The following is a 10,954-nucleotide window of genomic DNA, read 5'->3' as shown; positions in this document are numbered from 1 at the left end:
CCCTCAGCTGAAGGATCCTGACCCACCAGATCCCTCCTCACACAGGACCTTTGATCACCCTGCTCCATCCCCAGTCTAATTCTACCACAATTTATTTCTGAGGGGTTTCTCTGGGCACCCACTGACACCCTGACTTACTGCCTGCTTCATGTTTTAGTGACCAGAACTGCAGAACAGTCCCCAAAAGGGCTTTGGGACAGTGGGAGTGCAAAGTGCACAGGCTGTTATGGACACTGCAACTCAAAAATTATGGCATTTTAAATAACTGCAGGAAAAATCTCCTGAATTGGCTCTGCAGCTTCCTGCAAAGCTTTTGCTGGACTCAGAGGTGTAACTGGAGTGTCCACCCCTCCTGGCCTCTTGAAAGGGAGTTCAGGGTGCTCCCCTCATGTGCAGAAATGCCAAAAACTCACCAACATTTACTCTGAGGAGCAGCATTCCCTCCATTCCTTCAGACAGTGGATGACACTGCCCTGCCAGGGACATGCTCGACCCTTGGGAGAACAGGAGCCAAAAAGGTGTGGGGATGAAACAGACAAACAAGAGGTCAGGTAAGAAAAATACTGCCTCTTCTTTAATGTTCAAAGACATCAGTAAACAAACAGAACCGTACAGACAGAGGCTGAACCCCCCACCTCCCCTAACAGCACGTTCCAAACCACCACAGGTACCAGCTGAGCACTCAGGAGAAGGAGCAGCAAAATCTGGGATTGGAGGGATGGCCGAGGGAATTCTCTGCTGGGTGAGGGCAGGAACAGAGCACTTGCAGGAAAGCAGCTTCCCTCACCCAGCAGCAGAGCAAGATCTGCTGGGTACAGCCCAGAACTGTTTCCTCTCAGAGCAAACAGCCCAGATCTCTTGCTGACACACAGCAGGACCATGTGTGAACTTGGGGAACACAGCTGGAAGCTACATTACAGGTGCAGGACACACTAAGTACTGACCTGGGCAGCCAAACCTCTGTTGCACAGGGATTTAAGCTTCCCAAGGAATAAACACAACAGGGAGGTTGTGTCCAACTCAGCAAAGTGCTGCAGAACTCGTTTGTGAATGCAGATCTGGGTGTGGGGGGAAGGAATGACCTTATGCTCTGCACACATCCTTCCATCCACTCCACTGAGCTGCTCCAAGGACATCCCTACCCCACAACTGGTCTGATCCAATAATTCCTGGAGCTGTGGAGCATCAGCTGCTTAGCAGGGACAGCAGGAGCAGCTCTCAGTGCAGGCTGCAGAGGACGGCAGGGCGGTACCTGAGTGCAGGTCAGGGACAGCAGGATGGATCCCAAGTGCTGCAGAGAGGCAGAGATCGTAGGCACAGCTGCTCCAGCTCCCAGCTGGCTGGCAGGAGCCTGCATGGGAACCATGGAGGTGGCTCAGGCTCTGTGGCAGTCCCACAGCTGCCAGCCAGGACTCAGCAGGGCTCCGTGCCCACAGCGGCGACAGCGGGAACTGTGACGCGGTGACAAGTAAGGAGCACACGTCACCTCTGTGCCTCTCCAGGTGGCAGGAGCCTGCAGTGGGGCTGGCTCTGCTGCCACCACACGCAGTCTAAGATGGAGAGAGGGCTAAAGTGGCTCCTGCAGGGCCCAGTTGTGTGCTCCAAGCATCCATGTCCAAGGCGGGAGGCCCCGCAGCCCAGAGCCCTCAGATCTCCACGTCGCTCTCCTTGTCATTGTCGTGGTCACCGTCGTAGAACTCGTTGGGAGCTTCAGGCCTGGGGGGAGAGAAATCCCTGTCAGGGAGGGGACAGAGACCTGGAACCCCTGGGGCCTGAGGGAATGTCATAGCAGGAGACCACAGAAGCTCCTTGGGTAAAAACAAAAGACTCAGAAGTGACTTCCCTGCCCATGGGCTTTAAGGTCCCTGCCAACCCCAAATTCTGGGATTCTATGACTTGTTCTAGGACTCAGATGGATTCCTCTAAACCCCCTCCAGGGGCAGAAAGGGAAGCCCATTGCTCCAGAAGAGGCTCTGGTACCTGCTGTAGTTTTCCTCAGAGCCCCTCTCCTCAGGATCAGGCTCATCTGTGCGGTCGTAGCTGAGCAGGTCCGAGGGCACGTCGTGGATCTGCACGCTGGGAGCGTGGTTCAGCATCTTCAGGTTCTCAAATATGGTCTGCCTGATCTGATCCAGGTACTACAGGGACACAACACACAGGGATCACCACAGTGGCACGTGTCACAGCTCTGTCACCTGCCTGCATCACCTCTGTGCTGGCCAAGAGCAACACACTTGTGCAAAAAGTCACTTATCAGAGCAGAGTGAATTCAATCATTGCCACCCAAGCAGGAAACACTGACACAACCCAGTTGTTGTTTCTCATTGTTTTTTTTGCCCTGGGCTCTAGCTGGTTTCACAGGACAGAGCATCAACCACAGGGTTTTGGAAATCCCAAGGTGATATTGCACCATGGCTGCAAGCACTCACCTGCCTGGAGTTCTGATTCTCAATCCTCGTGCTGACATCAGGGTGAAGGGTGAAGTCTGGAGCGAAGTACTCAAAGTACTCTGGGATGCAAGGAGGCAGAGTTAGAGCACAGAGGGCCAGAAGCTGTGCAGAGAGCACAGCTCACCCTCCCACCTGCCTGGGGGAGAGCAGAGCTTAAAAAGCACAGTGATATTCAACCCTGAGTGGAAGGGATTAGACAAAACAACAGGAAATGGTGCAAACTGAATCACACTGGACACACACAACTGTGTCTGCCCAGCAAAGTGGGTGGTGGGAGATCACAGAATGGTTTGGGTTGGAAGGGACCTTAAATCTCATCTCATTCCCCCCCCCTTCCACTAGAGCAAACCCCACCCAACCTGGCCTTGGACACTTCCAGGCATGGCTAAGGCCATCTCCAAGGTCAGGAAGTGCTGACACTTTGGCCCTGGTCAATGCAGAATAGAACATCCCAAGAATTCCAGCTGAGTTCATAAGGAAAAAAAGCATCTCCAACTTACCACTGTAGGGGAGCTCATCACTAATTGGTTCATCCACGAGCAAGGAGGTTTCATAAGTCCTGAAAAGATGGGGAAAGAGGAGCTCAGTTCATTGAAAGGGACATGGGAAATGCAGGGACAAATCCCACAGCAGTGCCCCTCACCAGGCAGAGGGGACTCACCAGCAGCGAGCCACGTTCCGGACCGTGTAACCTCCTCCTCCCAGCACCAGCAAGGGGATGTTGAAGCTCTTCACGTACTCCACACACTCCCTACAAACCCAAACAGGAAAATGGCAGAGCTGGAAACTGCAGCACAGGTTCACGTGTCAGAAATGCCCCCCTGAACTCCCAAAAGCACCATGGCTGCTGTGATATACCTGGAGCTTCCACCCAGGAATCTCCAGCATGGGGTTGGGTTGGGAAGGACCTTAAGGCTTGTCTCATTCACCCCCTGCCATGGCAGGGACACCTTCCACCATCCCAGGCTCCTCCCAGCCCCAGTGTCCAGCCTGGCCTTGGGCACTGCCAGGGATCCAGGGGCAGCCCCAGCTGCTCTGGGCACCCTGTGCCAGGGCCTGCCCACCCTGCCAGGGAACAATTCCTCATTGCCAATATCCCATCCATCCCTGCCCTCTGGCAGTGGGAGCCATTCCCTGTGTCCTGTCCCTCCATCCCTTGTCCCCAGTCCCTGTGCAGCTCTCCTGGAGCCCCTTCAGGCCCTGGAGGGGCTCTGAGCTCTCCCTGGAGCCTTCTCCTCTCCAGGTGAGCACCCCCAGCTCTCCCAGGCTGCCTCCAGTCCTCAGGACCATCTCCATGGCCTCTTTCATCACCCCTCTGCAGCACCTCATACAAAGCCTCATTATCAGACCTACTCTAGTTACACAAATGTTAAAAACCCTCAAAAACTGCTGGCAGGCCAAAGCCAAAGCTCCAGCCTCACAGCAGAGACTCCTCAGAGTCCTTCAGGTGGTTTTTCTGAGCCCAGCCCTGCTGTACTTACCCATGACCTCTTATACTGAGGTTAAAGCATCCCAGCCGGTCACAACCCAGAGAATCAGCACCACACTGGGAATAGAAAAACAGAAAAACAATTTGGCATTGCTCTCCAGATCCACACCAGGGGACAGAAGGTAAAACAGACAGAGCCCTCTGAGCCCTCTGCAGGCATGGATGTGTGCACAGAGGTTTGCTTCCTTACCTGCAAGACTATGCAGGTAGGCTGATAGTAATCTACCACCTGGTTAATGACTGGCTGGAAGAGGTGCTTGTAACCTTTGGAGAGAGAGAGAGGTGGATTTGTCATGGCTCTGGAGCAGGAGGACCAGGAAAGCCCTGGGGCCAAGGGGAAAGGGGAGGGAACACCTACTTTGGTCATCGATGCCATCTCGGAGGGGCACGTTGAGACAATAGTAACGGCCACTCTCTGCACCAACCTCATACATGTCACCTGCAAAACAGGACAGACACAACAGCCCTGAGGCTTCAGAGCTGTGCAAAGCCAGGTCTGAGCTGGGCTGAGTCCTTCCACCTAATCAGAACCCCCTTCTTACAAGCAACTACAGCTCTATTCCTCTCTAATCACTTTCTCCCACCATATCCCCCCCACAGCTTGAGTTTTGTGATTTACTCTTTTCTACTCTAGCAGAGCTTCGAAGGGATTCCTAAGCAGGTTCCCACTAGAAATTCAAAACTTACCTGTGCCAGGAAAGAAATAGTTGCCATATTTGTGAAAGGACACTGTCATGACACGATCTGTCAGGTAGAAAGCCTCCTGCACCCCATCCCCGTGATGGATATCGATGTCGATGTACAGCACCCGGGGGTGATACCTGTGGAACACATCAAAGCTGGGATTCCAGGCATCTGTACACACTCAAACATCTTCCTTTCATGTGCTTGGAAATTGGTATTTGAAACATTTTCTTCTGAGGTGGTTGGAAATGGATATTAGAACAAAAAGGTTTTAAATAGGGCCAGAAATGTCTTGGAAAATAACTTGTTTAAGCAGCTGGGTGTTCACAAATTGCAGATTCTTGTTTCCAATGTGCTCATAGTTAATCTTTAAGAGCTCCAGTGATTTTAATCATATCAGGAAATGAAAGGCAAGCTGGCATGGAGGAGGTGGGAAATGGAGCACTTTGTCCCAGCTGGTGAGCACCAAAATTTCCAGGCTAAATTTACTGGAGAAGCAGCCAGAGACACAGAGACAGAAGCAAACTCAAAATGCAGTCACCTCTGCAGAAATGGTTCCTGGAAACAGGCAACAGAAGAACAGGGACATAAATAACATCCCATGAGAGGTAACTGGGCTATACTTGAGGCCTCTTGTGGATGGGATTGGGAAATGGGAGTGCAGGGATAGCCAGGGAAATCCTGACGTTCCAAACAGCAGGGAAGGGGGAACAAGAAAACCCAGTACATCCCATAAATCTGACTGAGAGCAAGTAAACTTGCCAGCAGTCATGTAACTATTGTTTGATCAATTCCAAATTCTTTTTAATTCCATGACAACTCGTCTGAAGTTCAGTGACAAGGAGGGCACTTTGAAGTACCAAAAAAAGCCCCAAAAAACCACCTCAGATCAACTCAAGAAACTAAAGGTATTTCTGTAACCTCTCCTCTCATTCGGAATTCATTTTTCACTTCATTTCCTGAAGTGAAAAATAACCTGACTCTTTTCTATGGAGACCAAGTATCCTTTGATCATCCATGTGCAGCCCAAATCCTGTTCTTAAGGTGCCCAAACAACTCCAGAAAGATTTGAGTCATTTTTGTGTCTCCAGTGAACCAAAACCTCACTGTGGCAAAAAGGCTGAGACTCAGGAGCCCCTGAAATGGGATTGAAGAACTCTTCTGTATCCCTCAAGCTCCCTGAGAGATAACAAAACATCTGACTCCAACAAAACTGGACTCAGATGTTCCAGTGCTCAAACCCTTTTGTGCATCTTACAGGTAAGGCCTCAACAAAAATGAAGTTTTTGGGCTTCCTGGATTCCAGAAAGGCAAATGAAGCAGGGGAAGAGAGAAAGAGCAGAGGGAAAGCACGAAGCAGCAAGCAGAGTTCAGCCCTGGGGCCTGTCCTTACTTGAGCAGCTCCAGGATGCCGATCACGATGTCGTTGACATAACAGAAGCCTGAAGCCTGGAAGAGAGAGAAACCCCAAGAGCTTTAGGATGAGATCAACAGAGCCCAGGCCCCAAAGACAAGAGGAATCCACAGCTCTGCCTCATTACCTCAAACTTTTTGGCATGATGGAGGCCCCCTGCCCAGTTTATGGCAATGTCACAGATCTAAGAGAGGAAAGAGAAATGAGTTTAAAGTGACAATATGGTGACAACAACTCTGTACCCTCCTTCCCACTGCCATCTGCCCATCCCAGGGGTCCAGAGCACCCTCCTGGCTTTTCCCCCTCCTCCTCCAAAGCTCCAGCTGGGTTCCACAAGATCAGCACCTCAGCCCCTTACCTTGTTGTTCAGCTGTGTTGCTCCCTGCAGGGAGGCCCCAGTGTAACGAGAGCAAAATTCAAAGAGGCCTGGAAACACTGGGCTGAAAAAGAAACCACATTCCAACTCAGAATCCTCATTCCTCCCCTTTTCTGCAGAGAAAAAGGAATCAAACTGGTCAGGGGTAACACCTGAGCAAGAATAAAGCTCAGTTCTCTGTGGAAGTGTTAATTTGGGATCAGGATCACTCTGAACCTGCCTGTAACTCACTGAGCCCCAGCAGGGGAGTGAGCTGCCTGCAAACACCGTGGGGAACACAGGGAATTTGAGAATGATTCCCAAAGCTTCCAAACCAGCCTTGAGAAGGCTTCACTGTTCTCAAAACCTGTCAGAGTCTGTCCTGCAGCTCTGCTGGGGTGTGCCCACAGCTGGGACACGATGAGACACTGCCTCAGGAGAGGGGGAGACTGTGACAGCTCCCAATCCCAGAATGATTTCAGTTGGAAGGGAACTTAAAGCTCATCCTGTTCTACCCCTGCCACGGCAGGGACACCTCCCACTGTACCAAGCCTCACTCAGCCTGGCTTTGGACACTGCCAGGGATCCAGGGGCAGCCCCAGCTGCTCTGGGCACCCTGTGCCAGGGCCTGCCCACCCTGCCAGGGAACAATTCCTTCCCAGTATCCCATCCATCCCTGCCCTCCGGCAGGGGGAGCCATTCCCTGTGTCCTGTCCCTCCAGGGCTTGTCCCCAGTCCCTCTGCAGCTCTCTTGTCAGCTCCTTCAAGTACTGGAAGGCCACACCTTCTGTAAGTATCCTTTCTTCATTCTTTAGTATAGCTATAATATAATACAATACAATACAATATAATATAATATAATAATAAATTAGCCTTCTAAGAACATGGAATCAGATTCATCATTTCCTGCTGGGAAGGATGAAAGTTTGACAAGAAAGTCTCACAGATATGTGTGCTTAGCAGAAAGATTTTTGAATGTAGAATCTGAAGAAGGAATAGAGATGGAAGCAAGTTTAGATATAGAAGAAAAGAATTGCTGAGCCAGTCTCACTGGATAACCAAGGAGGCAAAGGGTGTGTTAGTTAGAAGGGGTTTTTATGGCTTAGAGCAAAGGATAAAGGATGTTTTTACCAAGCAAAAAAATAGCACAGGCAAACAAGGCAGCAAATGTTGCAAGTAGAAAAAAGGTCTCAGAATTTTCCACTGCAAGAAAACTGAAAACCAACTTCTAGCTAAAACTGTAATGTACTGACTTTTAGTGATTGGAGAACAGTAACATGAATATGGTAATGACAGGAGTTATGATAAGCTATAGATAACAGTTCAGGTATAGATTGGCTCTACTGTATTAAGATGCTCAGCAAAGAAAAGTCTAGAATGCATTGCAACCAAAGCCAAAGGGTCTCCAGGCCTGCCTGCAGCTGGAGCTGACAGCTGTGGGCACAGCTCTGTCACCCACGACCCTGGACTGCTGTAACCTCTTGGATGGAATAAACTGCATTTGGAAGAGCTCTCATTCAGGCTCTTACAATTTCCTTCCTGCCAGAGGGGACCCTGAAAATACCACAGGAGAGGGGGTTTGCATTTTCCATTTCAGAGGAGGCTCCTGCCTTCCCCAGCAGAACCTGGCTGTTCAAACCCAGCCAGCACAGGAGGGACACATCTTTGTGCTGCCCAAAGCAGGGCAGGAATGGCACACTGCAGCAGGGCCCTGGGCAGGGCAGGGCAGCCCCTGGGCACTCACCAGTCGTCACCCACGTTGAAGGCATTGAGGCTCTTGGTGAAGCCCTGCATGTTGTTGGGGCTCACCCTCTGCAGGAAGTCGATGTAATCCTCGGAGTGGAAGCGGCACATGTCGTGCTGGGAGGCCTGGTAGGGCTTGAACACCTTCCAGAGACAAAAGCAGCAGTTATTTCCCATCCAAACTCTGGCTCCTTGGGCTGGAAGGAATCTCGAGCTAATTGACAAGTGGACTGCACCAGGTACCTTAAAAATGTGCAAACACTGGTAATTGTATTCATTTAAATTCAGCTGCTCCATGGAACCTGCTCTCCTCTCATTTTTCCTTTCCTAAATCCAAATTCTGCCTCTCCTGACTGCAGCTCTTTCTTGCCATAAAATTTCTTCCTACCTCATGGCACATTCTCCTGCTTGGGCAGTAAAATAAACCACAGCTTTTCCTTCCCTGGGGGATCCTTCCTCCCTACTCACCAGTTTGATCTAGGGGTGCTTCTGATCCCTCTGTAAGATTTAACTGACAGGTTCCAAATTATTTGGGGAAACCTCCCAGGAAGATGGAAGAGTTGCATAAGTTTTGTTTCCTTTGGAAAGGAAAACAGGGGGAATGGCCAGGGAGGTGGATGGAGTCAGATCCAGAACCTTGTGACAACACAGGTTTGGCACTTGGGGCACATCCCTCAGGAGAGGGGAAGTTAAAAATCAACCCCACTGGGAGAAGGAATTCAATTGATAAGAGATCTTTTCTGTGATTTCTCTTATTTAAATTTCTCTTATTTAAAGCAACCACTTCATAGAAAAAGTGGAACATGAACATAACAGAAGATGCACAAGCTGGTCTCCAAAGGGAAATTCCTCAGGACAACTGCAGCATTGTAGGAGTGTCATATTTATAAAGCTTCCCTGTTTCATCTTCCCCAACACAGCATGTTCCTGTTTTCTGTGCTGAGCAGGAAACCTGGGCATTTTCAGAGCCACCATAAAGCAGAACAAGCCCATCTCCTCCTCTCCTCGTGTTTTCCATGTGGAATTTGGTGTTTCTCAGAGGCTGCTGCCTCTTACAGCTCAAACAGGGGATGAGGCAACTCCTTATTCCCATGGATCCCCCAGGAATTGTTCATTAAACCAAACCAGCCCAAAACCTCTGGCAAAGAGAGGAGAAATGGCTCCCACTGGACAGCCAGAGGCTCTCAGAGCAGGGATGTGGGGATCAAACACAAAGGGAGGGAAAAGCAGGCTGAAGTGTTCACTCAGCTGCTGGCAGGGCACAGCTGGCTCCTTGCAGCCTTCCCAGCAATCCCACCCTCCTTCCTGAGCTGGGCAAGGGGGGAAGAGGCACAGCCAGCCCAGCAGCATCGCAGCCTTGGGCTGTAAGGAGGCAGAAACAAAGCAACCACAACACCAAATCAGCAGGCATTTCACAGTCCCACTGCTCCAAACCCCTGGTTTCATTTCTCCTGACTTGGCCAGTCCCTGACTGCTTGGGGATGAAGATTTTCAGCTTCCCAGTGGCAGCTTGTAGAAAAATAACCACCCAAAAAAGAATTTCAAGATTAAAAATGTAGAGCTCTGCCCACTGCCTCCTTCAGGCAGGGATTTGCCATTTACAAGTGTTAGGTCAGAACAGGATTTTTGGTTATTCCTGCAAGGTAAAGCCCAATTCTGGGGAAGTGACTTGTGGAAATAATAATTTAAAAAAACTCTGGGGAAGTTTCTTCAGGAAATTACTTGTGGAAATAATAAAAAAAATAAAATCCCTTCTGGGGAAGTTTCTTGTGGAAATAAAAGAAAAACAAAACAAAAACCTCTGGGGAAGTTACTTGTGGAAATAATAAAAAAAACCTCTGGGGAAGTTTCTTGTGGAAATAAAAGAAAAACAAAACAAAAACCTCTGGGGAAGTTACTTGTGGAAATAATAAAAAAAACCTCTGGGGAAGTTTCTTGTGGAAATAAAAGAAAAACAAAACAAAAACCTCTGGGGAAATTACTTGTGGAAATAATAAAAAAAAACTCTGGGGAAGTGTCTTGTGGAAATAAACAAAACCAAAACCAAACTCTGGGGAAGTTACTTGTGGAAATAAAAAACCCAACCAAACAAACAAACAAAAAAACACCAAAACACCTCTGGGGAAGTTTCTTCTGGAAATAATAAATAAAACCAAAAACAAACTCTGGGGAAGTTACTTGTGGAAATCCACACAATGACAGTAAAAATCTGTCAGAGAAACTTTGCAAAGGCTCCCCACAGTTCCCCCAAGTGCTGCATTTCCACACAGTCGCTGCCCTGGATGTAGTTTTATTAATTAAGGAAACTTTTCTCCTATCTAAACACCTAAAATTCTTTTCATGAATTGTATCTCTACAGTTGCCTGACCTCAGCAGCTCCTTGGAATCCACAGCTGCACCAACAGTGTGAGACTGAGCTCTAAAATCACCACTGAACCTGTCACCCATCCACCTGTGGGGTCCCCAAAGCCCTACAGCCATCATCAATCACTGCCACACACCCATAGGGTCCCCAAAGCTCTACAGCCATCACTGAGCACTGTCATCAACCCGTGGGGTCCCCAAAGCTCCAAAGCCACCACTGAACGCGTGCCCCACCCGTGGGGTCCCCAAAGCAGCCCTGGGGGCTCAGGTCAGAGCCTGGCTGACCCCTCGGGGGTGCCCTGCTGTCCCCCCCCAGCCCGGCCGGGACCACGCGTGGCTTACGATCATTTTCTTGTAGAGGCCGTAGTGCAGCACCAGGCTGTGCGTGAGCGCCAGGCGGTGCGGCTTCATGGGGTGCCCCGCGCCTGGAACGGAACCGCGCGGGGATTAACGGG

General features: G+C 49.9%; 1 protein-coding gene across 2 annotated transcripts in view; it reads right to left on the bottom strand.

Annotated features, from left to right (window-relative positions):
• Window positions 1-547: 547 nt before the first annotated feature.
• Window positions 548-10,954, bottom strand: part of HDAC3 (histone deacetylase 3) — a 10,710-nt gene continuing 303 nt past the window's right edge. Inside the window, exons 2-15 of one of the 2 annotated variants that reach the window (XM_005429214.2) lie at window positions 10,842-10,924; window positions 8,137-8,279; window positions 6,396-6,477; window positions 6,165-6,221; window positions 6,017-6,072; window positions 4,627-4,760; window positions 4,298-4,378; window positions 4,130-4,203; window positions 3,932-3,996; window positions 3,112-3,201; window positions 2,951-3,009; window positions 2,430-2,509; window positions 1,981-2,138; window positions 548-1,716 (exon numbers count right to left, since the gene is read on the bottom strand). In XM_005429214.2, coding sequence (XP_005429271.1) covers window positions 1,647-1,716; window positions 1,981-2,138; window positions 2,430-2,509; window positions 2,951-3,009; window positions 3,112-3,201; window positions 3,932-3,996; window positions 4,130-4,203; window positions 4,298-4,378; window positions 4,627-4,760; window positions 6,017-6,072; window positions 6,165-6,221; window positions 6,396-6,477; window positions 8,137-8,279; window positions 10,842-10,924 — 1,232 coding nt within the window. In that variant the 3' untranslated portion in view covers window positions 548-1,646. The remainder of the gene's footprint in view (window positions 1,717-1,980; window positions 2,139-2,429; window positions 2,510-2,950; window positions 3,010-3,111; window positions 3,202-3,931; window positions 3,997-4,129; window positions 4,204-4,297; window positions 4,379-4,626; window positions 4,761-6,016; window positions 6,073-6,164; window positions 6,222-6,395; window positions 6,478-8,136; window positions 8,280-10,841; window positions 10,925-10,954) is intronic. The other variant, XM_031063803.1, reaches the window with a different exon arrangement.

The sequence above is a fragment of the Geospiza fortis genome, unplaced genomic scaffold, assembly GCF_000277835.1.
Source record: "Geospiza fortis unplaced genomic scaffold, GeoFor_1.0 scaffold320, whole genome shotgun sequence".
In the NCBI taxonomy this organism is placed as follows: domain Eukaryota; kingdom Metazoa; phylum Chordata; class Aves; order Passeriformes; family Thraupidae; genus Geospiza; species Geospiza fortis.
Note: the sequence above shows the minus strand (reverse complement) of the source record. Positions and strands in the feature narration are given on the sequence as shown.